Source organism: Phialemonium atrogriseum (assembly GCF_030411735.1).
Source record: "Phialemonium atrogriseum strain 8032-3 unplaced genomic scaffold QBC33scaffold_2, whole genome shotgun sequence".
NCBI lineage: Eukaryota > Fungi > Ascomycota > Sordariomycetes > Cephalothecales > Cephalothecaceae > Phialemonium > Phialemonium atrogriseum.
The window spans coordinates 1,155,015-1,178,708 of record NW_026848139.1 but is presented as its reverse complement, the minus strand read 5'-3'; the positions used below and the strand labels follow the sequence as shown (position 1 = coordinate 1,178,708).

Below are 23,694 nucleotides of genomic sequence, written 5' to 3'. Positions count from 1 at the left end.
GTGTTTTTTCGGGGCGGTTTATTGGGTTTTTGGTCTGTTGGCATTGTATTTTTGGGTGTGTGGTTATTTATTTCATTCCCTCAAAATATCTGTTTAATTTTAATGGGGGTTTTTTGGGTGTTCCCCCCCCCCCCCCCCCCGATACGAACTCCCGGACTCGCATCGCTCCGCTTCGTCACAATGCTAAAAGCGGGGATTACAGGATTGTCCTCTTCATCCTGCAGCTGGGCTACATCGGGCACCTCTTCTCGAGCAAGCTGGAGCGCGTCAACCCGGCCTGCGCCGTGGGGTCGCACTTCATCGCCAACAACCTGCTGCACTTCGCCTTCGTCATGCTCTTTGTGCGCTCCTACTTCGCCTGGGCCGAGGTGGTGCTGGTCGCCAACTTCTTCAACCTGTCGTCGCTCTACTTCCGCCACAACGCCTACCCGCGCGCCATCCACTTCCCGGCCGTCTCGGGCCCGCTGGCCTGGACCTTCGTCGCCATCTACTGGAACGGCGCCATCATGGTGCCTCACCACCACAGCCTCGTCGCGCGCGTCTTTGCAAACATCTTTGTCTGGTCCATCCTGGCGTACGGCGGCTTCTTCATCGTGGCCTATAGGGTTAGTTGGGAGTCTCCCTTTCCCCCCACTTTATTCTTCTCAAAGGGCTTTTGTCCCTTCTACTGTGAGTGTATGAGCTGCATATTGACTACCTCTCCTACCAGGACTACACCATGGGCTTCTCGCTGAGCGTCCTCTCGGCCGCCCTCGGCGTCGCGCAGTTCCAGGGCAAGTTCATCGCCCTGCAGTGGATCTTCGCCTTCACCATCATGGCCGTCCTCTTCGTCCTCACCGTCCTCGTCGCCGTCCCTGCGTGGGCGGGCCGCGAAGACGGCGGCTTCTTCGGAATCGGCCGCCGCCAGCAGCAGCCCGCCGCCGACACGGAGCGCGCCCCTCTCCTCGGCGATAACTGAAGCCCCCCTCACCCAGGGGGGTTTCTTGATGACCGGCCATGACGGGTGGGAGAGGAGAGCTGTGCCCCCCCAGCCGTTTGGTGTCAGGGTTCTGGATTCAGATCCCCGACGCGTTTTAATACCGGTCCCGTAAAAACAAGCAGCTCCGTTAGGATCTACTTTCTGGCGTCAAATGGGAGTGCCTTTCGTTTGGCGCCCCGGTTGATTCACTGAAAATTCCCGTCTGGTAATGAGAATGCATTTTCACCTCCTAGTTCCCGCAAAATTGATCCCGGGGATACGCATTTGTGTTTATTTTCAACTTATGGCTTTTCTCGACGTATATAATCTTGGATAGTAATGAGAGGCGTTTTCCTTTTATTTGCGATCGCGAAGTCCTTATCGAAAGAAGGTGACGTCATTTCCATTAATATCGAAACGCCAAGGCGTGTAACCATTAAGATAACGGATAAGAGATAAACGATAACAAAGTAAACATGGGGGCAGATTAAGCGTGAGGGATATCACATGTAAAAATACCAAAAGCGCATCCCCAAATGCCTTCCCAATGGCCTCCCGCGTCCTCCCCTTCCCCTTCCCGCTGCGCATCGGCACCGACATCTGCCAGATCTCGAGGATCCACCGCATCCTGAGCGGCGCCCAGGGACCGCGGTTCGTGCGGCGCGTGCTCACGGAGGAGGAGCGAGCGTGGCCGGGCCGCGACGACCATCCCCTCTCCATCATCCTGTCGGGCGCCGCTCCCGGCGATGCGCGGGAAAGGGAAGGGGGGAGGAAGCCCGCCCTCCCGACCGAGGCCGAACGGCAGTCCCAGCTCTGGAAAGCAGCCACCTTCATGGCCGGCCGGTAGGTACCGATCCCAGTCTGGCAAGAAGACCATCCCTCTCTGCGCATCCCCCCCCGGAAAAAAAAAACTGAGACCGGAAAAGCTTCGCCGCCAAGGAGGCAGCCATCAAGGCGCACCCCCACCGCCGCCTGACGTTTCACGAGGTCGTCGTCCGCAGGGCCACCACCACCACCACCACCACCACCACCACCACCGCCGCCGCCTCTACCGCATCCTCCTCCTCCGCCGAACAACAGCACGAAACGCCCCTCCTCCAGCGTAGCGGGAGCGGGCCCCCCGTCGCGATCATCAGGGCCGCCGACGACGACGCCGACGACGCAGACCGCGAGGCCGCCCTCAGCATCAGCCACGACGGCGACTACGCCACCGCTGTGTGCCTCGCCTTCGACCCGACGGTGGCGGACGGGGCTGGTGGTGTTGGGGGCGCTCTGAGGTGAAAAGGTGGGGTGGGGGGGAGGGGGGATTTTGCTTTTCCACGGGCCCTGATATTGGGGAGGGCATCTCTGGAAAGCAAAGGCGGGTCTTGGAGCTCGTGAAATGGGGGTGGGAGATAAAGCCTCTGTTGGGCGGGTATTGATGAAGGAGGGCAGAGAGCACGAGTTTGCGGTCACGGCTTCGCTCTGTTATCGGTCTCCTGGGACCTCGCACTATACCTGTTGCTTGGGCGTTTTTATACTTGATACCCTGTGTAGCGGCACTGGCATCACCCTGGCTTGTGTGGAAACACTATGTTTAATGACGACGAGACCTGTCAACATTCATCAACGGGTGTCTGAGACACAACGCCTGGGAAACTGCCGTCTACTCTATTTCCCACCGAGGTCTTAACCAAGGGATGGTCGACCTAGGCCAACTTTTGCCAAAAAGGCAGACATCGATGTGCCTTAATTTATGTACAAATGAAGTTGAATATGCCTCTTTTTTGTTCTCCCCTCTTTCCCTACGCCGCCCATGGTCGGTTTCCAGCAGCACAGCTGGCGTATCGTACATACACACCCTTCCTGGCTCCATCCCGCGCAGGGAAAGCAGCCCCTAGACCATGCCCCACACCAGCAACCCAGTGAGGGTGGCCAGGCCGACCCAGCGCAAATCCGCATCCGACGAAGCCGCCGAAGCCGCGGACGCTGCTGACGGCGCCGCAGGATTCGACCTCTTGCCCGCCGTTGTCGTCGTCGCCGAGGGCGGCGGCGGCACGTCGCGGAACTGCCTCACGACCTTGATCTGGTCGCCCTTGAGCGGCGGCGCGGACCCGGCGGCGAGCAGGCCCTGGATGGTCTCGAGGGCGGACATGTCCTGCCCCAGGCCCGGGTTGCCGTCGAAGCCGCCGACGTACCACTTCTGGCCGCAGGTGGTGCCCTGCTCGCCGCCGGCGCAGGCGGCCGCCGCGGCCTTGGCCGAGGTATTCAGCAAGCCGTCGACGGCGGGCCGCAGGGACGGGACCATGAGGGTGGAGGCGTGCATGAAGCGCGACATGTAGCCCTTGAAGGAGAGCATGTCGACGTTGCAGGAGCCGACCTGCTCACAGGCGTGCTCGTACATGATGTCTGTGGCGTTGGCGAAGGGGCTGAAGAAGGAGCGGGACGCCTCGAGGAGGCCCTTTGCGCGGGCGGCCCAGGCGGCGTCACCCGTGTGGTTGGCCATGACGGCTGCGCCGTAGAGGTAGATGCCCGCCGTGTAGGAGAAGGACACGGGGTTGATCTTGGTGCAGTTGTCAAGCGAGTCGGCGCCGTCGTACACGTTAAGGCCGGCGTCGATCATGCCGACCGCCGTGGTCCAGTCCCACACCTTTTCGGCCCAGTGCAGGTACGTGTCGTTGCCCGTGGCGCGCGCCAGCCGAGCCGACAGCTGGAAGAGGCCGCCGTTGGCCACCGTGTTCTTGTAGTTCAGCCCGTTGGGGTTCGACTCGAAGATCTGCCACGCCAGGCCGCCCCCGCAGGTCGATGGGTTCCACCTCGCCACCAGTGAGTTCCACAAATTGGTCCCCAGCTCCAGCCACGGGGGCACGGAGGCATCGGGTTGGGGGAAGTTCCGCTCGGCCGCGGCCATGACCGCGAAGCCCCAGAAGGCCTGGTCGTCATTGCCCTCGTCGCCAAAGTGCGCCGGCAGCATGTAGTCAAAGTTGGGGCCGACCTGTGCCAGGAGGGCGGTCGCGACAGTCTTGTCATAGGTGGGGTCTTGGGTGTAATGAGAATAGTCAAGCATTGCGCCCATCAAGGCGCCGCATTCCCACCAGTAATACGGTGCTGGGAGGTCTGCGAAATGCTCTGCGTTGCCAGGATAGTAGGACATGGCCCCGGCGGCAATCGTTCTTGCAACGCCTTGAATCGAGGCTGTTGGGAGAGTTAGCAGCCACATTCCTCGGAGGGGAGTTTCCGGTGCGGTATCTTACTGGTCTCGCCGATATCGAGGTCCTTTGGAAGGATAAAGGAGGCGATCGATGCCACCGTAGAGGCGAGATGGGTGGATTTGACAAATTTCATTTTGACTACTTATCAAGCGCGGTTGTTGGGTTTGGGAATACCAGCAATGTTAAAAGAATGAGGAGGTTTTGGAGAAAGGTCGAGTCGGTCTTGTCGCCCAGCGAGAGTTTGGCAAGGCAAGATAAGGAGAATGTAGATATAAGCCACGACTCCTCCTGGAAGCGCAGAACGAGTGGAATATAGTAGGCAAGAAACGAAGAGTCAACGACGGTCAGTTGAACAATAGCCGAACTCGGCCAATGGACAATAGGAAAGAAAGAACAGAAAAAAGACGGACGAGATTGACAATTGGAAGGCACAATTGGCTTGAAGAAGACCGACCTACTGAATAAGGGGCAGCTCGTAGCTTTTAAAAGAAGTCGACAGTTGGCGAGGCCTCAGCCGGCACAACCCCTCACCCACATGTATGCACATACTCTGTGCGCTAGTTGATCATTGCATCTTTGACACCCCACAAAGGCAGACAACAAAAGGAACCGAAACCAGGAAAGGGAGTGGGTCATGGACGAATCCCTGGCCATGACCAACGCCTGCTGGAGTCTGGACACAGACAATGACCGACTTGTGTGCTACAGGCGCCTTAGCTGGTTTCGGCCTCCTCTATCGAAGAACAAGTGAGTGGAGGATTGCGGCGCGCCAGCGAGGAGGAAACGTTGCAAGGCATCAGGCCAGCGAAGAGAAGTGGGTCGCTCATTTATTGGCTCAGCAGAAGCCATTGTGGACTTGCGGCGTCTGACAATGCTGTGAGTCTGCTGCCAGCCAGTTGAGTGTACTCATTCTGCCTATTCAGGGGTGGGCAATGAATGGTGGTCGTGGCATCGAGTTGGGTGTTTAGCGGCTACATAGTAATGTGGAGCTAGGGTAAGCAGGCCTAAGGGGCATGCAGGGCCACCCGATTGGCTCTCATAAAAGAAACTAAAACCTGAAACATCTTTAATTCTGACAACTCATTCCTCCACAACCGCGCGCCTCATGGAAAATGTGGAGACAGCGCAAGGAATTCTGGCAGCTGCGAGCAACTGGCACTGGATTTGGCCCCCAACCGCGACGACGACGAAGAGAATGCTCCTTCTACTCTCAACCGACCTACCTAGCCGTTCGAGAGAGCGGCTACACCATCGGGGGGCACAGGCTTGGAGCCATGATCATCTCCTCCCTACCGCCAAGAACACGGCGACCAGGCGAGTTTCGAGTAGGCTGCGAAAAGTCCAATTTACGGAACCTCAAATATGGGTGCGGCCACCCTGGGCACTGGGTATCAATTGTCGTTTGTCATGTGCCATTATTTACTTCCCCCTATTTCCCAGAAACTCCCTTCCGACCCCTCTGTCTCCCGGGGATAGTGTGAAGCGGCAACGATAAAGCCTGTATTACTACTTTCTTGATTCCAGTAGCTCAACCACAGCCTCACGCTTATTCTTTACAGCCCATGAAAGCGGCGTCTGACCAGCTGTATCCTTCGCCTCATGGTCAGCGCCCCTGTCAAGGAGCAGCTTAACCATAGCCATTTTCCCCTCACCAGCAGCCCATGAAAGTGGCGTCCGACCAGCCATATCCTTAGTTTCAAGGTCAGCGCCCCTGTCAAGGAGCAGCTCAGCGACAGGCTCATGCCCATACTTTGCAGCATATGACAGTGACGTCTGACCATCCACATTCTTTGACTCAAGGTCAGCGCCCTTGTCAAGAAGCAGCACAATGACAGCCAGATACCCGAAACTGGCAGCCTGTGACAGCGCTGTTGAACCACCCTTGTTCTTTTTCTCAAGGTCAGCACCCTTGTCAAGAAGCATTTCAATAACAGCCTCATGCCCATATTGTGCAGCCAATGCCAGTGGCGCCGAACCATTAGTACCCGCCACCTCGAAATCAGCACCCCTGTCAAGAAGCAGCCTAACAATAGCCTCATACCCTCCCTTAGCAGCCATGGACAATGGTGTAAGATTGTGTTGATTCTTCGCCCCAAGTCCAGCGCCCTTGTCAAGGAGCATCCTGACAATAGCCTCACGACCCTCCCTAGCAGCCCATGTCAGCGGCTCCATACCATCGTCGGGATCAGTATCCATTGTCTCGAAGTCGGCGCCCTTGTCAAGAAGCAGCCTGGCAACATCCGTATACCCTGCCCTGATAGCGAATATCAGCGGCGTATTACCATCCCGACTATCCTTCGCGTCAGGGTCAGCGCCCTTGTCGAGAAGCAGCTCAACGACAGCCGCCTGGTCTGCCCTAGCAGCCCATGACAGCGCTGTCATCCCATAGCTATCCTTTGCCTCAAGGTTGGCCCCTTTGTCGAGAAGCAGTTGAGCAATAGCCTTAAGCCCGAAAAGACCTGCTACCATAAGAGCTGTAAAGTCTAGGTATTCAGGATCAGTCATGCCTATAGACGCCCAGTAAATTTCGAACCATGTCAGATAGCACTTGGAAGCTGGATCACAGAGCCTCAAGACGGAAGATACCATAGCAGCATCGCTGCTGATATCAGCCTTGCGGACATGAGCACCCCAATTTTCGCCCGAATAATCCAAGAAGGTATGGCGATCGCTGTGTAGGCTGGCTCTCTCGCTTGTCTCTGGCCGAGTGGCGCCGGCATTGAGGAAGTCAAGATAGACCACGCAGGCCGTTGCAAGAACTTCGTGCGCTTGACGGGTGGTGATGGAGTGGTGCCAGCGTAGCTCCGACGGAACAGCTGCAAGCGAGGACGAGTCTGCAAGGAGAAATTCCCGAGCAGTCTGATGAAGAAAATAAACCCGGCCATGGTAGACCGAGATAAACAATCCGCACCAGGTTCGGAGACGCGATTGAAAGTCTGCGTCTTCTTCAAGATCAAGGTCTTCCATAGACTGCGATGAGATGTCGATATTGACAGCAATATTCATTTCCGCTAGGGTTAGAGGCCGACTTGCTGCCAAAATCATGCTCAAGGCCTTTCGAACCATCTGATCGTCCTTGGACTTGCAAAGGATCTTGTCGTATGCTTGGTTAACGCTCTGTGGGAGCGAGGCAATTCGTGACTCAATGCCTTTCTTGGTCCTCTTGAAGTCTTGGAATTTCAAGTAGTCAAACACAAGATATAGCCAGAGGTAGGTGCGCTGCGGAGTTTCCATCAACCGTTGTTCAAGGTAGTTCTTGATTTCTGTTGAAAGCCGCTTCTCTGTTGCCAGCTGCTCGACTCGAAATTTGATGACACGGTTTATTTCCTGGCTGATAGCCTCTGACTCGTCTTCTCCCGGTATACGAATATAAGGGAACGCGGCAAGCAGGTCGTGGAACTGGGATACGATATGTTCGTAGGGTCGGCTAGTGAGCAGGAACTTGATCTTGCGAAGCTGGCTCTGCCCTTGGAAGAGATGTTTCAGCATCCGAATCAGGTCCCTAAACTCTGTCTCAGCGCATTCGTCCAACGCATCTAGAACCATGATGACAGGTTCTGTCTGGGGATCTCGCACAGCCTTCTCCAGGATATCCCATAGCGATTCCGTGGCGGTTACTAGGGCACGTCCATTCTCGGAATATGCTGTCATGGCATGTCGAATCAGAGAAGGCTGGTGGGAGAAAAGCTGGTGCAGCAATGCGCAGAGCGCCTGATTGACAGTATTCTGATCCTGGTCCTTGAAGAAGAAGTAACATATGGTGGTGGCTGACTGCGGCAGTTGCTTGTCAATCAAGTACTTTGCCAGGACTGATTTGCCGCACCCAGGGTCTGCCGAGACCACCAATGGTCCTGAATCTTCTTCCAACCACTTTTGAAAATGGTCATGTTGTAGGAACCACTGACACGTTCCTTCCACTCGGTCTTCAATGCGGTTTTTGTACCACTCATACGTCGTGTCCTTGCTGCCTGTTGTGAGACGGAACAACTGGTGGCATTGTTCTTCTCTGTCGGACAGCCTCTGCTTGGCCATATCTTTCTGGACTTGCAGCTGTGCTTCTGCAACTCGTAGATGTCTTTCGCCGACAGACAGAAACTGCTGCATGATTTCGAGAGACTGCGTACTCGTTGCGTTGAGAGACTCTAGCTCTTGGTTGGCAGACTCCAGCTCTTGCCTCGACGCCAACGCATTTATCTGCTGCAGCTCTCCGTTGACTGTAGCCTCGAGTCCTCTGATATTGTCTGTCATCTGCCCCCAGACTTTGGGCTGAAATACATCCCGTGTAAATTTCCCAAGCATACTCTGGTAGAATCGTAGGACGCTTTGAATCTGGAACTCCAGAATGTGCTGATACAGGGACACGATGTGTCCATTGGCTTCCCCCATCAAGTCAGTGTCAACCCCGGAGTTTCGCCCGAGACGCAGCAGTGTTGACTCGAGCGCAGCAAAGTAGCGCATACGCGTAGTAACGTATGTGAAGCCCGAGCGGTTGGCTTCATCTGCAGTCTCCGGGTTGGTGAGTAGCGGGAGAACGAGGCAGACACCAGCCCAGGCGATCGAAGCTTCTGGCGAAGCCTTGACAGCTTCGCCGATCCAGCCTTGTGCCCACAGCACCAGCTTTGCGGCCTGCGCGATTTGATGCTCCAGGATAAATTCATGTCCGGCAATGGTACATTTTGTTTTCTTCTCATCCATTCTTTGTAGCCCCTTGTCTATTATTGTGTTCAACTGGGCTTTGCGAGATTGTCTATCGGCGACGTCGGTCATGTCGTTGACTCCGTCCGTTGGTACGGAACCTACGTAAAGTCAGATCTTGCGACATCTAGCCTGCGAATGGCACGCACTTGTCCTCTGTGATTCCCTGGAGAGCAATGTCTCGTATTTCTCCACTAATTGCGGATTGTCACCTCTGAGTGCGTCGTATGCCTGATCCCAGAGTGACTGGGCGGGTTGCGGTTTCTCATGATCCACAAGCAGATCATTCTTTTGAACGGTCGGTATCAAGTTGTCTTCACCGCGCTCCTCCTCTTGGGTATGGCTGTAGCCGCTGGCAGAGGAGGCGACGGACCCAGCATCTAGCTGTGTCTTGCTACCCTTCTTACCCAGCAGTCTTTGGAAGCGTGATGTTGTGGTCTTCAAGGCCGCGGACCCAGATTTCTGAGCTGGGTCCTGCCCGTGACTGCGCTTGAAGAGCACCATAGTCTGGCAGCGGATGGTGTTCAGGGGTATTCCTCAAGCTGCATCGTGCAGCTGAAGAGAAAACACCCCGCCGTCTGCAACAACTGTTTTAGGGTGGATTCAACAAACAGAGGACATCACAATCACATCCTGTGCCCTACAGCGATTGGCTGGGGAGCCGCCGAACCTGGCGGAAAAAATCATTCCGAAGCGCAACTGGGGCGCAGTCGCATCCAAGTCGCATCCATCTGCAGCAAAGATGAGGTCTATATGGGGCAAAAGTAGGTCAGGAGTAGAATGGCGAACAGACTGGGTTAATAAACATGGTTGAGTACGTTGAGCTGTGTGAGTTAGGTACTCCTACAGGTGACTCGCAGTGATGGAACAGAAATATATACTTGTTTCCAGTGCATGTTGCGATTTTCCCATTTACGAATGAACCCGACGTTCGGAGTCTGTACTGGTATCTGGACCTGGCTTTCGGGTTCTCCAGGGGTCCTCAGCACGTGGACCCGCCGCTAAGTCAAACCACCAGCACAACCAACCCTCTTCGTCGCCTCGAAAGGGAGAAGCTCTCATTGGCGTCGGTCACTCGCAAGCTCCCTCGGGCATTCTTATCTAGAGCCCTGAAATGATGCCACAGATTTGCTGTGCTACGGTCACTGTAGTAGGGAACAGGGTGTACGAGACTAAGATGTGCCTGTAAACGTGTGCATCTGTTGATGATATGGCTAATAACTCAGGTCTCGGTACAGGAGCGTCATGTACGGAGTAAATAGTAATGGGTATCGATCATATTCATGTCCTCGTCTGCGTCAGTTCGCCATCAGGGCCGAGATGTCAAGAAAAAAACTCTTTCGCCGTGGAAATCCCCTGTAGGAGCCCTTGGACGAAAGGTGCTCATAAAGATAAATCTGAACTGAAGCCACCCTGAACGCCGTTCTCCGCCAACGATCCCTTCTCTAGGTATCTGATGCCTCATGGGAGCAGAATCCCAGCCAGTATAGCGCCACCGGAAATAAATGCCACGCTGAGGCTTAATTTGTTGCCTGGCCCCTTGCCTGTCAGGCTCGCCGCTGAGGTGGGAGATGAAGGGTCTGCCAATGATGTGGGGTTGGAAGTTGCCTTGGGTTCTGACTCTATATCGGTGCCGTCGAGATTTGGAGTTAGCGTGGTTGTCGGAGCCGTTGTAAGTGTAAGGACGCCCCATTCGACGGCAGAGCCAGAGAAGGTGCTTGTCCACGTCGTTTCGGTCGGGCCGGTGAAAGGCCCTTCATGGAAATCGGCGCCGAGCGACGAGTAACCCGTACAAGTCGCCGCCGTGGTGCCGACGAGGTCGCAGCGCAGGTCCGCTGTTCTATACGGCCATCCGAGACATGGTTAGCTCCATCGTCTAACTAGGCTGGACCAGGACGTACATATCACCGGGGACCGCGCCGCCGAAGCTCATTGAGCTGGCGCCCTCTGCAAAGAGGAATGGCAAGGCATCATCTAACACGCATGACGGCGGTGTCTGCTGTGCGCAGAATATTGTGTAGGTGGTCATGGATTCATCCTAGGTGGCAAAAAGTAGGTAAGCAGGGGAACAGACGGCCGGACTCGGGGCTGGTGGCTCTCGATTCCGTACACTTTTGATCACGCTTCCGCGTAGGGCTTTCCAATCCGAAGCATCGTAGCCGGGCAGGTACACGGGCACCGTCGTCTGGCTCCAGCCTAGCCCGGCGCAGAGCCAAATGGCTACGAGGGGCCGGAGAAGCCAGGGAAGAGGTGTCATGGCAGACGGTCAATTCGGCGGATGTCGGATCCCGGGCACTTTTCGCATAAGATCTGTGTGCTCGCGCTGCATGTCAATCATCAATAGAATCAGTAGGAGAGCAAAAAAGAGAACAGTGGTGTGTTCAATTGCAGTCGAGCCTCAAGTTGATTTTTTTGGCCCGCTTTTGCTTGGCGGTCCTGTGCCAAGACCCCTTCCTCACTTTACCATGATGAGACAGCCTTGCTTAACAAGATCGACACAATGGGCAGGTAGTGTAGTGCAGGAGAGAACGACTCAGGACTACCGCCGCAGGACCATCGCATTCGATATCGAAATTCCCAAGCTGAAGGATAGATAAGCTAGGCGAAAGGCGCGGTCCTCCTAGGCTTGGATTGTGCGCGCCCACAACCCATTGTCTGCAAGGCTGTGTCTACCATGGTAGCCGGCACATACAGAATGCTTCCCGCGCAGGGACCTTGTTGGCTGGTTTCCGACGAATTCCATCTCGGGGTCCTCATTTCTCAGTGACGGTCAAATGCGGGAGCCCGAACCCCGCGTTATGACCTTTCTAATAAACGTCCAATCAGAACCCCAACTGGAGCAGTACAGGGACGCATTGATCATTTACTCGTACCCCCAGCAAATTCTCAAGTGTCTTACCCCTGGGCCTTGATCCTAAAGGATTGGCCTAATATTAGTGCCGACACTTGTCTTCTGATATTTCACACTAACGCATGCCCAGCACTTCCCAATCGCTGTGATCCGACGACTTACATCCCATACTTCAGCCGCTACAGCCGCAGAACCAAGCCATGGCCCAACGAATTCTCCTCGCCCTTCCGCTCCTCTCCGCCCTAGCAGGCTCGTCATTGGCGCAGTCGACCACTGTCATCGACCTCGTGATCCCCCAGGTCGACCAGCAAACCATCCTCGCCTCCGTCGTCAGTGTAGGCCCGACGGCAACCGAGTATGCCCTCTCCTGCCCGACCAACGAAGACGACACCGAGTGCGGCCTAGGCGTTGGCTTCCTGGTGAGGGAGGGCCCCTCGACCATGGAATTCCACTTGACCTCGGGACCTGAATTGTAAATATATATAAAATAATCCCTTCGCAGAGAGGGCCCTCCATCCTACCATTCTTTTCTGTCGACTAACCAGCCATTCCTTGTCTCCCTGGTGCAGCACCGCGGCCGTGAGCTGCGTCCTCGTCGGCAACGACGCAACCTGCACCCAGGATATCACGGGGGAGTCGTCCTCGCACGAAGTGAACGTCCTAACCGACTACACCTCGTTCAGGGTCCCCGTGACCGTGACCGCCGGCGCCGAGCTCCTTTCCGGGTCCGGGTCCGGGTCAGGCTCCGCCGCCCCGACGACCTCGGGTTCGCCGTCCGGATCGAAGGGGACCACAAAGTTGACCGGCACCGCCACCCCAACCCCCACGGCCACCGGGACCGGGGCCGGGGCCGGGGGTTCTAGCTCGAGCTCAAGCAAGGCTGGTGTTCCCAGGATCACTCAGAACGCGGTCCTTGCTGGCGTCGCTGCCATTGTAGGTGGTGTCGCCATGATCTAAAATCCCGGTCAGATTGGAGACTGAAACCTTCTGACAAAAGATTGCGAATCACGGGCAAAGATCTAGAAGCGCCGACTGTATTTATCCATTGTACATTACTCTGTTACCCTACCAGCCAGCCGGTTTCCGGAACGGGGTTGTTTCTAGGATATCGTGGAGTGCTCCAACTGGTTTCTCACTTCCTTCTCATCTCTGTATACTCCATGTTTATATGTGTGCATATATATAGATATGTGTATAATCTTAGAACGACTGGTAGGATTAAGATGAGAATTCATACATGTTGATGCAAAGTCCTCTGCCGCTAGATGTGAAGTGATATTAAGGAAGATGAATGGTGGTTATGTGTTGTGTGATGCTAAAGTAAAGGTGATCTGATCGTGAACATCAGGTAGACTGTGAAGAGTCGGGCTGAGGGCGGGATTCATATCCGAACAGCTCTTCCCTCCCATCCAGCCAACTAGTACAGTTGACGCAGCGTTTCGCCTATGCCGTCGAGTTAGTGACCAGATCACGACGACAATCTCGCTGCGAGAGCCTCACCTTCTCGTTGATCGACTTCCTGCAGTACCTGCACTTGATGGTATGCTTGATGATAGGGTCGTGGGACAGCCATTGATAGAGGCCAGCTATCCCGTACAAGGCAAAGCCAATGCCCATGAAGTTGACCAGTTTGTTGAGGAAGACACTTGATGGGGTGGTCAGCCACAGCTGTCAGATTGAGTTCACTAGGGGAAAAGCCTAGAAATAGAGGAGTTACCCGTAGGCCATCACGACGGCCCCATCATCCTGGGCCCGCTTTAGCGTGTTGTAGCCGTGCTGGTTGTCATAGTTGGGCCCAGGGTGGAGGACGGCAAACTTCTCCTCCAGGTTCTTATTCAGCGGAAGCAGGACAGAGAGAGGCGGCAGTAAGATGTCGCTGACAAATGAAGAGACCAGCGTCGTGAAGGTTGCTGCTAGACTGTATTTGCAGTGTAAGCTCACTACCTCCGACCGAACACGGCTTACTCGAGGTAAACCAGGCCAATTGTGAGGCACAAACGACCAGAATCCCACTTACATCAAGCCGAAAGCGATTTCGAGGATATTGCCTTGAAGAGCAAAGTCGAGGAACCCATCCCAGAGGCGGCGCGCCCTACGCCTACTTGCCTCGAGCAAGTCCTCTTCTGTTTCCTCCTCACCAAAATCGTTAAGCCTAGGCATATCTGGGTTCGACGGGTGTGTCTAACGAGCTTGCCCACTCAGTCATTCATGCATTCGTCAACTCACGTACATACCAAATACAGGTACAATAAACAAAATACGAGACAGCAATGGCAGTTTTGTAACGAAGAGGGGATCGGCCAGCGGGGGGAGGTAGTGACGCACCTGGAACGCCTAGATGATGTGGGGGACCATGCAGGGGTCTGTGCAATTCAATATCCTACCTCCTGCATACTAGTAGAACCTCGATATGTAGAAGATAACATAGAACTTCCATTACAGTCTCTGCAACGGGTATCACTCAACAGCTTCTTGAAATCAGACTAAATGAGCGTGTTCCTAAGGTATCTTTACTATCTGACGCAAATCATCAACAAAATCACACAAAGTCAGAGCCAACTGGGCAGGCGGTCAACCCCCCAAGCAAACGCCAAGCCCCTCCCCGCATGCATGCGGTATTCATCCCGCCCTTCTAGGGCCAGAGAAATGCCTGTCAACACCATGGAAATGCTCATTATATCATCAAGACACTCAACCAAGCCGGGCCACCACGTGGGATTGACAGGACCAATCGATGTGGTCCCAGCTCTCACCATCGACGCCCGTTGATCAGTATCGAGGGTTATTATACCCGGGCTGGGGCCGGGACTGGGAATGCTGGTTGCTCTCGGCCGAGTGCCGACTCGCATATTTCTCGTGGACGCCCACGCGCCCATTCCTCTTGCCGCTCCGGCTCAATTCCCAGCCCCAATAACCGGTAGCGACGACCATGAGCGCGAACGCCGCCCACGCCATCGCGATAAACTTGTCGCCCGAGTAAGCCCGCAGCCCGATACGCTTCCCTATGTCGTCGATCTTGTGGGCCGCGGGCTTCGCGCCCATGGTTGTGATTAGGTTCCCGGCCAGGAGGAGTAGGACCGCGAGGACCGCGATGCCGAGATTCGCCAGGGTGATCGTCCGGGCTTGCTTAGGGATGAGAGCCACGGCGGCCACCGAGGCGAAGAAGGACAGGCCCGTGAATCCGATGGCGAGGATGTATATAACGGCCATGGCGAGGAGGATCTTGGGGATGTGGTCGAACTCCTTCTGCAGGTCCTTGGTGAACCCGAGATCGGCGAGGTTCAGGTCGAGAGGACCGACCGAGAGCTCGTGGTCGAAGAGCGCGGTGATGTTATACTGACCTGACAAGATGTTAGCTTACAGTGAGCTTCGACCAACCGATCCCACGGTTGCACATACCGGTCTTGAGCGGCTTTGTGCACTTGGTTACGTTGAACTTGGCACCCTTCGCTGTAGCGTTGGGGCTGAAGTTTCCCTCGCAGGCATCCATGACATGCAGCGAGTAGAACTCGTGGATACCCAATTTACTGGCTAGCTTGTCGGCAATGTCATCCTCGATATCGTCTAGGGCGTCGGCGACATCGCTAACAACACTTGCGACCGCCGAGGTTGCGCTGCCGCAGATCTTGCCGAAGGGGCCCGGGAGGCCGCAACCGCTGTCGGTCGAGCTAGGTTTGCTCCCGCCACCCGTCGGCGTGGGAACGAGGTTCTTTCCAAGCTCCGACGTGTTAAGCTGACATGACTGTTAGGGGGGCATCGCTCTCAACGGTTGGCGGATGAGTATCTATCGTACCATAATGATGTGATAGTCTTCCATAAACCCCGGGTTCTTGCCTGCGAAGAGCACCAGCAACGCGAGTATGAGGCTCACCAGGGAGCAAATGATTGGAATCCCTATGGAGAGCTTCATCTTGTGTGATGTGGATGTTCGAGTACCAGCTCGTGTTTGTATTGACGAAAAAGAGAGATTATATTATGATTATCCAAAGGAAGGTTGGGATATATGATCGTTAAGTGGGAGGAAGGAGTAGCAGACAAAGGAGTGTTCCAGTCCAAGGGACCAGTGATATATAAAGAGCAATCAAAGACAGAATGGTTCACCGTCGGCTACAAACAGTCAGCGGCGGTGACAGTGTAAAATGGGGGCTAGTAGACCATCTCGGCAGCCAGTCTCTACGTTGTAAGCAAAGGTCTAAAGGGTCTTATGGCCAGGCCTGTTTCGTGGCAAGCACACCCTCTGGCGTCACATCGCACATCTTCACTGTGACAGGCTGGTAGCAGCCCTGACTCAGAGCCGGGCAGCCAACGAGGTTGGTCGCGACATTGCCCGTTGCCATGGCTTGACCCAATAGACCTGTGGCGCAGGTGCGTCATCTCCTGTCTGGTGTGTGCAGGTCGTTGGATGAGAGGACAAGACCTGCTTGAAGAGATGCGTCGCTTAAGATCTTGGTTTGTTCCCGCTGCCACCAATAATAGCCTAGGAACCAACAGGGGTCTGGCTGGGGGGCGCGTCACCAATTTTTGGATCGCCTGAAATGGCCCTGTACGGCCTGGGCTTCCGGGCCGGGCTTCAGACGGCCTTCCAGCCGGGCGGTCTTAGATATATCTCAAGTCTAAAATAACACCGGAATACATATGTCCTTAGAACACCAGGTTGGTTAGTTGATGGTCCGACGGACTGGCGGTCTAGTTGCTCTCTTCCTGTGTCCCTCGGTTTCCTGGGTCTCAAACTGGTCTCAAACAGGCCAGTATTCACATTCACAAAGAAGTATATCAAGTTCTTCCATTGTTTTAAACGGGGAAACAAAGACGTGTTAAAAAGGCTACCGGTATCTAGAACTCGGCAAAATAAGCTGAATGAATATGTATACAGGTACTGATTCCATCAATCCAGGTACGGGCGGATCCAAACCGGCCGGAAATGAGTAGGTGGGTAGGTTAGGTGGGCGATATTTACAACTTGGCAACCATCTTGTTGCCCCTTTGGATCACAGCAGCCGCATCGTTGACAAACTCGTCGACGATCTCCTTCGCGGACTTCTTCTCGTTGACCACCGCGGCGCACTTGCCCATCAAGAAAGGCCGGAACTGATCCATCAGGTCGTCGACATCGACATCCTCCTCGCCATCCGCCTTGGAGGCACCCGCCTTTGTCGGCGGGGTGTCCATCTCGCCAGCCATGACCTTGTCCAGGTCGACCTCGTACGGGATCACGCCCTTCGCGGTCAGCTCCTTGATCTCCTGCTGGCGCTCCGTCTCCCAGTTCTCGATATAGGGGTTGGTCCGCACGCGCAGCGGCCGCCCTGTGAAGATGAGCGTCCGGACATTGTCGTCGAAGCCCGCGGTGCGGACTGCCTCCTTGTGTGACTCGGGGGCACCCGCCTCCTCCGACAGGACGAACCGAGTGCCGACCCAGACGGCGTTGGCGCCCATCATCAGCGCCGCGGCCAGCAGCTGGCCGTTGTGGATGCCGCCCGCTGCGATCACCTGAACCGGCTTGCCAGTCAGGGGGCTGGTGTGGCCCTTGCAGATGTCGACGACGGCGGGGATCAGCACGGTGGTGGGGATGTCACCGGTGTGGCCACCGCCCTCCCCGCCCTGGGCGCAGATGATATCGCAGCCAAGGTCGAGGCACTTCTTGACATGTTTCGGATGTCCAACCATGTTCATGTAGACGATACCAGCTTTGTGGAGCTTCTCGACGATGGCCTTCGGGGGGACGCCGACCGCGGAGACGAACAACTTGGCGCCAGACTCAATGATGATATCGACCATCTCATTTAGCTTGCCCTTTGTGTAATCGTAGCTGTGAGGGGGGGCACGGCGTGGTTAGCGGCATAATCTACCAAAACATCATGTTCTCCAACCCCAGAAATGACTTGGGAAAGACTATGCGGGCTGGGGCTACCTACTTTGTTTTCCGTGCGTTGCCTCCAACCTGAGGGAGCAGCAGGTCGACTCCAAACGGCGCCTTCTTGTCCGTCAGGTGGCTCTTCAACTCGTCGATCTGATCCCGAAGCATTTCCGGGGTGTAGTTGATCCCTCCGAGGACACCGAGCCCTCCGGCGTTCGTGACCGCGGCAGCGAGCTTAGGGCCGGCAGCGACGTTCATGCCGGCCAGGAGGACCGGATGCTGGATCTTGAAAAGATCGGTTATCGGCGTTCGGATCTTCTCTGCAGGACGGAGCGAGTCAGCAAGAGCACATGCCAATGGGGGAATAGAGGGACTCGGCCTACGTGGTGAAGCCATTGTAGCGATGCGACAGGGTAGGCAGTTAGAGACAGATGTGTTCAAATAACCGATGTTGGAGAGATAGGTATCTAGAGGAATAGGGAAAGTATGAACAATGTTGGAAACAGTAACAAGGTCGCACCGCGACTCAGGACCGACCTATATGAGGACGAGCTGTGCCGAGGTTTCGCATGATGGCCGACGCTAGACCTTGGGAATGCGGAGGGGCCGAGGCTAGGTAGGCAGATCGCCTCCACCCCACGCTGCGGCACATGATCGAATGGGGTTCGCCTCCAATGGAGCGGTTCCATTGGAGCCCCATAAATTCACGATCGCGGTTTTGGAGCTTTTGAATGAAGCCATCATGAAGTTTAAAGCCATTCTCTAGTGTTGCTTGCCTGCCTTCCTGTTCTTGTTGCCGTTTCCAGTCCTGTTCATGTCCAGGGGTTTTATTAAGAAGGGAGTCCATGCACGTGGTCACCAGGACCCAGAACACAAAACAGCCATAACATGACCCCAATCTGATCAGGATGGTCGGTTTCGCAAAACAATGCCAAATCGAAGGATTCTCGATACTGGGCAGAGGATCGATACAAATCATTCCAACGTGCACAGCTCATCAATATGAGGAGAGACCGACAGGTTCTGGGCGAGCTTCCAGTTCGCGGCCTGAGTAATCAAGCCAAACCGTGTGCTGCCAGTTCTCCCCATACCCTCAAGCCCGAGGATGAAAACACATCGCTCAAAGGCCGATCAACAACGATGGTTCGTTGTATCTCCCTCCCTTTCCTTCTCGCTCTCTTGACCATCCCCAAGCTGACGATAGCAGGCTGCAGCAGACGTTGATATTGCGAAAACCAACCCTGCCGTCATCGGCGCTCTCTCGGCCGACGTTGCTACTTACAATTCTTACCTCGTCATCATCGCGTCAGATTCCTCCTCATTGATCTCTCCACCCAAGATGGCCTCCGAAGCCCAGCCGCCGCCCGGCTTCCGCAGCATCATACTCCAGCGACATAATATCGTGTTTGACGCGAAGACCCTAGCTTAGGTAGCTGCGGGTCACTTCAAGAAGATACGAGAAGCCGCAGACAAGGAGAAGCAGACGGGGCAAGATATGGGCCAGCACATAACGACAGTGCTAGATGGCGCCAAGGAGGAAGAAGTTTCGGAGCCTCTCACCGTCTCGTCGGAAGAAGGGAAGCGCTTCGCAACAGAACACGCTGCGCTGGTCTGCAGACTGGGTGGAAACGACTACATGGTTCAGCAGAACCTTGTGCGGCATCTGTTGGGCGGCCATCCACTGTCGGATCAGCCCGACTCGGCTGACAACAAGTGGCGCATCTCATGCCGCCCACCACCTCCTACCTCCTTATGGCGCACCCTGCCTTCTTTCTCTGGCGGAGCAGTCCCGTTAGGAGTCGAGCGGAAGGCTGCCCCCGCGCACAACAACATGGTCTCATGCACCTTCTGGCTGCTCGCCACCGGCTTCGATCTTGGCCATCGCAACGTCTTCTGCACCCTCGTCCGGTCACCCGACGAGCTGTCCATGTGTCCTTACCTCATCATTCAATACTGTGAGAAGGACAGCGAACTGGATCAGGCGCTCGAACATCTCGTCATGACGGGAAGCCACGCTCTCTACGACCGCCTCCTGCTCCGCAAAGCGGCGGCCGAAGCAAAGCACCGCTCCCAAGGCTGTGGACCCACGGCCGTCGGTGCTGAGGGCGTTATCTCGTAATACGGCATCACCCTCTCGCATACCAGCTACAAGGTCTATCGTCTTACCGCTCACAACAAAGCCAGCATCGCGCACTACTAACAGTCGCAGCAGGAACACCAGCCTATCTCAGTCTCCGAATCTCTAGGCGTCTCATCCCCGACCTCGACATCCAATCGGACTGACGGTCCTACCAGTACTGGTACAAGTGCCAGTGCTAGCCAACACAACATCAGCAACAACGACTCCTGGACGGGCTGCGAGGTGGCGGAGGTCAGGCGCGGCGGATGCCGAGATATAGCGTCGCTTCTCCAGCTGGTCGACTGGGTCAATGAGATCCACAAGTGGGGCCAGAGCGCGCATGCGGCGGCTGTGAAAACGGATCTGGATGCGTACGTCGCTTGCGAGTACGGGGGCGAGGGGGCTTTGCTTGGACATTGAAATTGGGGGGTTGCGATGGGATGGTCCGGCTTGGGAGTACTGAGAGTTGCGTTTGGCTACCTACTGGTGATGGAGTTGGCCTGAGAAAAAGCGGGGCGTGGTCACGTGGACCGAATGGGGAAGGGTGACCATATTGGGGCCATATTACACAGAACTCGAGGTTGTGAAACCGGTGCCTACCTAGTTGAAAAGGCGTGATATACTTCGATCGTCCTAGAGCTCAGGGCGCATTGAAAACCTCCGAGCTTACATTGTACTCAGTTTACGAAGGATTAAAGTTGCGAATGTTGACTTTCTTCACGGACAGGCCCGCGCCCAGTGATGGACAAACCCTAACCCTGGATCTCTCCCTTGCTTCCCACTACCTGTTCCACCTCGCGCCAATCGCCACCTTGATAGTTATCGACGGCTTCAGATGATGAAGTTGTTTTCGGCCATACCGGGTTGTCTTATAAATCCGAGATATCTCTGTGTCCCTCGTCGCCATGTTCGAAACTCCCCAGAAAGCGTGCTTAAAGTCTCGACCAGGATAGGCAGAAAACTTTTCTCCAGTTCAACCCGGGCATATCAAGACTCAACCCCGTTCAAGAGATATACAATGCCGCAAATGGGCGCAAGCTCGAACGGCTCTCAGAGCCGCAAGGCCAAGCGAACGGCTTACATTGCCCTCGGCAGTAACCTGGGGGACCGGGTCTCTTGGATTGAGAAAGCCTGCAATGAGATGGATGCGAGAGGCATCAGAGTCACGAAAACCAGCAGTCTATACGAGACAGAACCGATGTATGTTTTAGACCAGGAGAGATTTGTCAACGGAGCCTGCGAAGTCAGTCCTGCCTATCAACTCCGATCATGTTCATAACCCCTAACACTGCACCAAGGTAGAGACAGACTTGGAGCCGCTCGCGCTCTTAGACCAACTCCAGGACATAGAGAACTCAATGGGTCGCAAAAAGGTCATCGACAAGGGGCCTCGTAATATTGATCTCGATATCCTACTATATGAGGATCAAAAGATCGATCACCCCCGTCTCAAGGTGCCGCATATCGGCATCCCGGAGAGGGAGTTTGTGTTGAGACCCCTGGCTGAGTGAGAAGATGCCCCAGCCCAACGGCAATCTAGAAAGCAACGAGACTGACATGGGAAACCAGAATTATTCCGCACAAACCAATCGACTCTTCCCGGCCCTGGAAGCTTACGCAGGACTACCTCAATGAACTACCCCCTTCCTCTTCGCCACTCACCACATTAACCCCCTTGTCAGCCCGCCACCCGCCGCTCCAGGCACTGAACCCAACGCGGAAGACGCACGTCATGGCCATCCTCAACATGACCCCCGACTCGTTCTCCGACGGCGGGCTCCACACGCCCTCGGACCCGTCATCGCTAGCCGAGACAGTCCGGTCCTTCCTTGCCGCTGGCGCAACCATGATCGACGTGGGAGGGCAGTCATCGGCGCCTGGAAAACCCGAAGTCTCGGCCGAGGAGGAGCTCGGCCGCGTGCTGCCGGCCATCGAGCTGATCCGCAGCATATCCGGGGCCGGGGCCGGGGGTGCCGACGTCATGATCAGCGTGGACACGTACCGTGCGTCGGTCGCCGAGGCGGCCGTCCGTGCTGGCGCCGACATGATCAACGACGTTTCGGCGGGGGGGATGGACCCGAACATGCTGGCCACCGTCGCCCGGCTAGGCACGGCCGTGTGCTTGATGCACATGCGCGGCACCCCGGCGACGATGAGCAGGTTGGCCACCTACCCGGCGGAGCCCGGCGGGCTGGTCTCCGCCATCGCCGAGGAGCTGCTTGAGCGGGTCGCGGCGGCCGAGGCGGCGGGGATCCGGAGGTGGCGGATCGTGCTGGATCCGGGCCTCGGGTTCGCCAAGATCGGCCCGCAGAACCTGGACGTGCTGCGGCGCCTCGACGAGCTGCGGGCGTGGCCGGGCCTGCGCGGCCTGCCGTGGCTGGTGGGCTCGAGCCGGAAGAGCTTCATCGGGCACATTACGGGGGTGAACACGCCGGCGGAGCGTATCTGGGGTACCGCGGCCACGGTGGCGGCGGCCGTCCAGGGGGGCGCGGATATCGTGCGCGTGCACGACGTCAGGGAGATGGCACAGGTCGTGATGATGGCGGATGCCATCTGGAGATTTTGAGGCTGGGGGGGGTGGATTTAAACGGCAAAGGGGCGCATGCCTTGCTGCCCGCGTCACGATATATGCATTGCATTTTAAGCGTTGGAAAAGGATTCAACAACCACGGGGTAAATGGGGACGGAGACCTTGGGATTTCACATCCCTGAATCCGTCATCCTCAGCCTAAAGCTTCAGGAGGGGCAGCTCAACCAGGCCTCACTCCTAGATCTTGATCGGGCTGCCAAGGCTCGGTTGAATTAGGTTCTCAAAAACTAGATTCTATTTGGGAGAGAGCTCGTCAGCAAACCTCCCAAGGTACCCATGTAGGTCAACCAGTGAACACTGGACTGTTTGGAAGATTCGCTGGGCAGGCTTACTCGGTACTCGGCGTATTGTGGTCTTTTGATGTGGCTGTCGGCTCAAGCTGACGGCCAATGAGGCGCAGCCCCGTTTACGGTCAACGTCAGCCAGTCATCAAGTGCAGTCGCCTAGCGCGAGTCCCCGGCGCTCATTGCCCAAATTTAGCCTAGTGTGGCCACCTCTGCTAATGCAGGAACAACGCGCCTTGACCACTCAAATGTGTACATAGTAGGCAGGGGCCGAGCTGGGGACGTGCTTCACCTGAATCACCACCACCTGGGGCCGTGGTTCAAGGCGCTTCGACTTGGAGTTTTCGAATGGCTTGGGCTGGGTGGTTTCCTCCAATTTCCTTGTTAATTTGGAAGGCATCGTCAACCGATTTCTAGAAACCTGTAACTGTATTTATCCCACATCAGCAGCCGTGTTGGAACTGGGAAACCTGGGATTGGGTTATTGGAAACGGCCGGCATTCAATATCGAGGAATATCGAGCAATAACATTCCGTGCATATCACGGCTGGTCAGTGATTGGCGGCGAGGGACCAGGTTTTTGTGCCGTCTTGGCCAGTGGCTGACCACCTTGTTTCTCAATGCAAAGCGCTTGCTTTGTCTGGCGCAAACTTTTCCAGTTCCCAGGTTTGTGTTGGAGGAAGGCGCCGCCATGTCATAGGTTTAAAATCGTCCATAATTTCAGGGAGCGTAATTACGTAGAGGTAATCCGTAGGTACCTATGTAGGTATTCACTTTGCTGGGCAAATGATACGCAAATGCTACCTCCTCTATCGCTTTTTTGATGCCCAGACCAGGGTAAAATTAAGGAGGCACCATTACCTGGCGTGTGGTAGCGCCCAAGTACCTCTACTGCACTTTTACTGTGGTGGGGTACACAACCCATGCTTCATTTCAGTTAACGTAGCCTTCCCGTCCAGTCATTTACTGTGGTAATTTCTGGTTTCCCTTGCCTTTTCCCTTTCCTAGTCGCTCCTTCACCTCCTCAACTTTCGGTATCTTCTCTCGAAGCCACCTGCCACTCCTTTAGCATCACTCAACACATTCTTTTTGCGACTCCACGGACTCGCTCCTGCTCCCAGTCAATTGTAGCAGCATTTCAGTCCTTCCCAC

At 55.6% G+C, this 23,694-nt stretch overlaps 11 protein-coding genes across 11 annotated transcripts in view; 5 read left to right on the top strand and 6 right to left on the bottom strand.

The window, feature by feature from the left end:
* QBC33DRAFT_565829 (uncharacterized protein) overlaps positions 1 to 1,458 on the top strand; it is a 2,316-nt gene extending 858 nt beyond the window's left edge. The window contains exons 3-4 of the mRNA XM_060430433.1: positions 203 to 605; positions 710 to 1,458. Coding sequence (XP_060287893.1) covers positions 203 to 605; positions 710 to 958 — 652 coding nt within the window. The 3' untranslated portion in view covers positions 959 to 1,458. The remainder of the gene's footprint in view (positions 1 to 202; positions 606 to 709) is intronic.
* Positions 1,459 to 2,243, top strand: QBC33DRAFT_615889 (uncharacterized protein). The gene is made up of 2 exons (XM_060432646.1): positions 1,459 to 1,801; positions 1,885 to 2,243. Exons 1-2 carry the CDS (start codon positions 1,506 to 1,508, stop codon positions 2,237 to 2,239), a joined length of 651 nt encoding a protein of 216 aa, XP_060287892.1. The 5' UTR covers positions 1,459 to 1,505; the 3' UTR covers positions 2,240 to 2,243.
* Positions 2,244 to 3,002: 759 nt separating this feature from the next.
* Positions 3,003 to 4,282, bottom strand: QBC33DRAFT_421226 (mannan endo-1,6-alpha-mannosidase; the record flags this gene model as incomplete). Its single annotated transcript, XM_060424128.1, has 2 exons — positions 3,003 to 4,132; positions 4,192 to 4,282. Coding segments are annotated over 2 exons (1,221 nt in total), but the record flags the coding sequence as incomplete, so codon positions are not given.
* A 969-nt stretch (positions 4,283 to 5,251) lies between these two features.
* On the bottom strand, positions 5,252 to 9,748 carry QBC33DRAFT_524413 (uncharacterized protein). Its single transcript, XM_060426730.1, has 2 exons — positions 8,994 to 9,748; positions 5,252 to 8,945 (listed from the first exon to the last, which is right to left on the bottom strand). Exons 1-2 carry the CDS (start codon positions 9,346 to 9,348, stop codon positions 5,656 to 5,658), a joined length of 3,645 nt encoding a protein of 1,214 aa, XP_060287890.1. The 5' UTR covers positions 9,349 to 9,748; the 3' UTR covers positions 5,252 to 5,655.
* A 557-nt stretch (positions 9,749 to 10,305) lies between these two features.
* Positions 10,306 to 11,101, bottom strand: QBC33DRAFT_554839 (uncharacterized protein; the record flags this gene model as incomplete). The annotated part of the gene is made up of 3 exons (XM_060429558.1): positions 10,306 to 10,684; positions 10,746 to 10,882; positions 10,955 to 11,101. The coding sequence occupies 3 exons, from the start codon at positions 11,099 to 11,101 to the stop codon at positions 10,306 to 10,308; spliced, it is 663 nt and encodes a 220-aa protein (XP_060287889.1).
* Positions 11,102 to 11,895: 794 nt separating this feature from the next.
* QBC33DRAFT_554838 (uncharacterized protein) lies at positions 11,896 to 12,652 on the top strand (the record flags this gene model as incomplete). Its single annotated transcript, XM_060429557.1, has 2 exons — positions 11,896 to 12,167; positions 12,265 to 12,652. The coding sequence occupies 2 exons, from the start codon at positions 11,896 to 11,898 to the stop codon at positions 12,650 to 12,652; spliced, it is 660 nt and encodes a 219-aa protein (XP_060287888.1).
* A 70-nt stretch (positions 12,653 to 12,722) lies between these two features.
* Positions 12,723 to 14,036, bottom strand: QBC33DRAFT_524404 (mechanosensitive ion channel). Its single transcript, XM_060426729.1, has 4 exons — positions 13,713 to 14,036; positions 13,413 to 13,613; positions 13,196 to 13,340; positions 12,723 to 13,138 (listed from the first exon to the last, which is right to left on the bottom strand). Exons 1-4 carry the CDS (start codon positions 13,853 to 13,855, stop codon positions 13,040 to 13,042), a joined length of 588 nt encoding a protein of 195 aa, XP_060287887.1. The 5' UTR covers positions 13,856 to 14,036; the 3' UTR covers positions 12,723 to 13,039.
* Positions 14,037 to 14,464: 428 nt separating this feature from the next.
* On the bottom strand, positions 14,465 to 15,605 carry QBC33DRAFT_554836 (actin cortical patch SUR7/pH-response regulator pali; the record flags this gene model as incomplete). Its single annotated transcript, XM_060429556.1, has 3 exons — positions 14,465 to 15,036; positions 15,095 to 15,428; positions 15,489 to 15,605. 3 exons carry the CDS (start codon positions 15,603 to 15,605, stop codon positions 14,465 to 14,467), a joined length of 1,023 nt encoding a protein of 340 aa, XP_060287886.1.
* A 730-nt stretch (positions 15,606 to 16,335) lies between these two features.
* On the bottom strand, positions 16,336 to 18,131 carry QBC33DRAFT_524399 (putative nitronate monooxygenase). The gene is made up of 3 exons (XM_060426728.1): positions 17,933 to 18,131; positions 17,608 to 17,869; positions 16,336 to 17,501 (listed from the first exon to the last, which is right to left on the bottom strand). Exons 1-3 carry the CDS (start codon positions 17,943 to 17,945, stop codon positions 16,649 to 16,651), a joined length of 1,128 nt encoding a protein of 375 aa, XP_060287885.1. The 5' UTR covers positions 17,946 to 18,131; the 3' UTR covers positions 16,336 to 16,648.
* A 420-nt stretch (positions 18,132 to 18,551) lies between these two features.
* On the top strand, positions 18,552 to 20,272 carry QBC33DRAFT_511172 (uncharacterized protein; the record flags this gene model as incomplete). Its single annotated transcript, XM_060425818.1, has 4 exons — positions 18,552 to 18,692; positions 18,979 to 19,664; positions 19,863 to 20,039; positions 20,164 to 20,272. The coding sequence occupies 4 exons, from the start codon at positions 18,552 to 18,554 to the stop codon at positions 20,270 to 20,272; spliced, it is 1,113 nt and encodes a 370-aa protein (XP_060287884.1).
* Positions 20,273 to 20,294: 22 nt separating this feature from the next.
* Positions 20,295 to 22,697, top strand: QBC33DRAFT_161280 (Dihydropteroate synthase-like protein). Its single transcript, XM_060422242.1, has 3 exons — positions 20,295 to 20,911; positions 20,967 to 21,175; positions 21,238 to 22,697. The coding sequence occupies exons 1-3, from the start codon at positions 20,504 to 20,506 to the stop codon at positions 22,232 to 22,234; spliced, it is 1,614 nt and encodes a 537-aa protein (XP_060287883.1). The 5' UTR covers positions 20,295 to 20,503; the 3' UTR covers positions 22,235 to 22,697.
* Positions 22,698 to 23,694: the final 997 nt, after the last annotated feature.

Bases quoted from the DNA above. Each gene is read 5' to 3' on its own strand.
- QBC33DRAFT_615889 (XM_060432646.1), top strand. From the start codon at position 1,506: ATGGCCTCCCGCGTCCTCCCCTTCCCCTTCCCGCTGCGCATCGGCACC. The intron at 1,802-1,884 runs GTAGGTACCGAT...AGACCGGAAAAG, and splicing joins GCCACCTTCATGGCCGGCCG to CTTCGCCGCCAAGGAGGCAG.
- QBC33DRAFT_524413 (XM_060426730.1), bottom strand. From the start codon at position 9,348: ATGGTGCTCTTCAAGCGCAGTCACGGGCAGGACCCAGCTCAGAAATCT. The intron at 8,946-8,993 runs GTGCGTGCCATT...GACTTTACGTAG, and splicing joins CAGGGAATCACAGAGGACAA to GTTCCGTACCAACGGACGGA.
- QBC33DRAFT_524404 (XM_060426729.1), bottom strand. From the start codon at position 13,855: ATGCCTAGGCTTAACGATTTTGGTGAGGAGGAAACAGAAGAGGACTTG. The intron at 13,341-13,412 runs GTAACTCCTCTA...CACCCCATCAAG, and splicing joins GCCGTCGTGATGGCCTACGG to TGTCTTCCTCAACAAACTGG. The intron at 13,139-13,195 runs GTGAGGCTCTCG...TCGACGGCATAG, and splicing joins GGAAGTCGATCAACGAGAAG to GCGAAACGCTGCGTCAACTG.
- QBC33DRAFT_524399 (XM_060426728.1), bottom strand. The intron at 17,502-17,607 runs GTAGGTAGCCCC...CCCCCCTCACAG, and splicing joins GGCAACGCACGGAAAACAAA to CTACGATTACACAAAGGGCA.
- QBC33DRAFT_161280 (XM_060422242.1), top strand. From the start codon at position 20,504: ATGATGAAGTTGTTTTCGGCCATACCGGGTTGTCTTATAAATCCGAGA. The intron at 20,912-20,966 runs GTCAGTCCTGCC...CACTGCACCAAG, and splicing joins TTGTCAACGGAGCCTGCGAA to GTAGAGACAGACTTGGAGCC. The intron at 21,176-21,237 runs GTGAGAAGATGC...ATGGGAAACCAG, and splicing joins GTGTTGAGACCCCTGGCTGA to AATTATTCCGCACAAACCAA.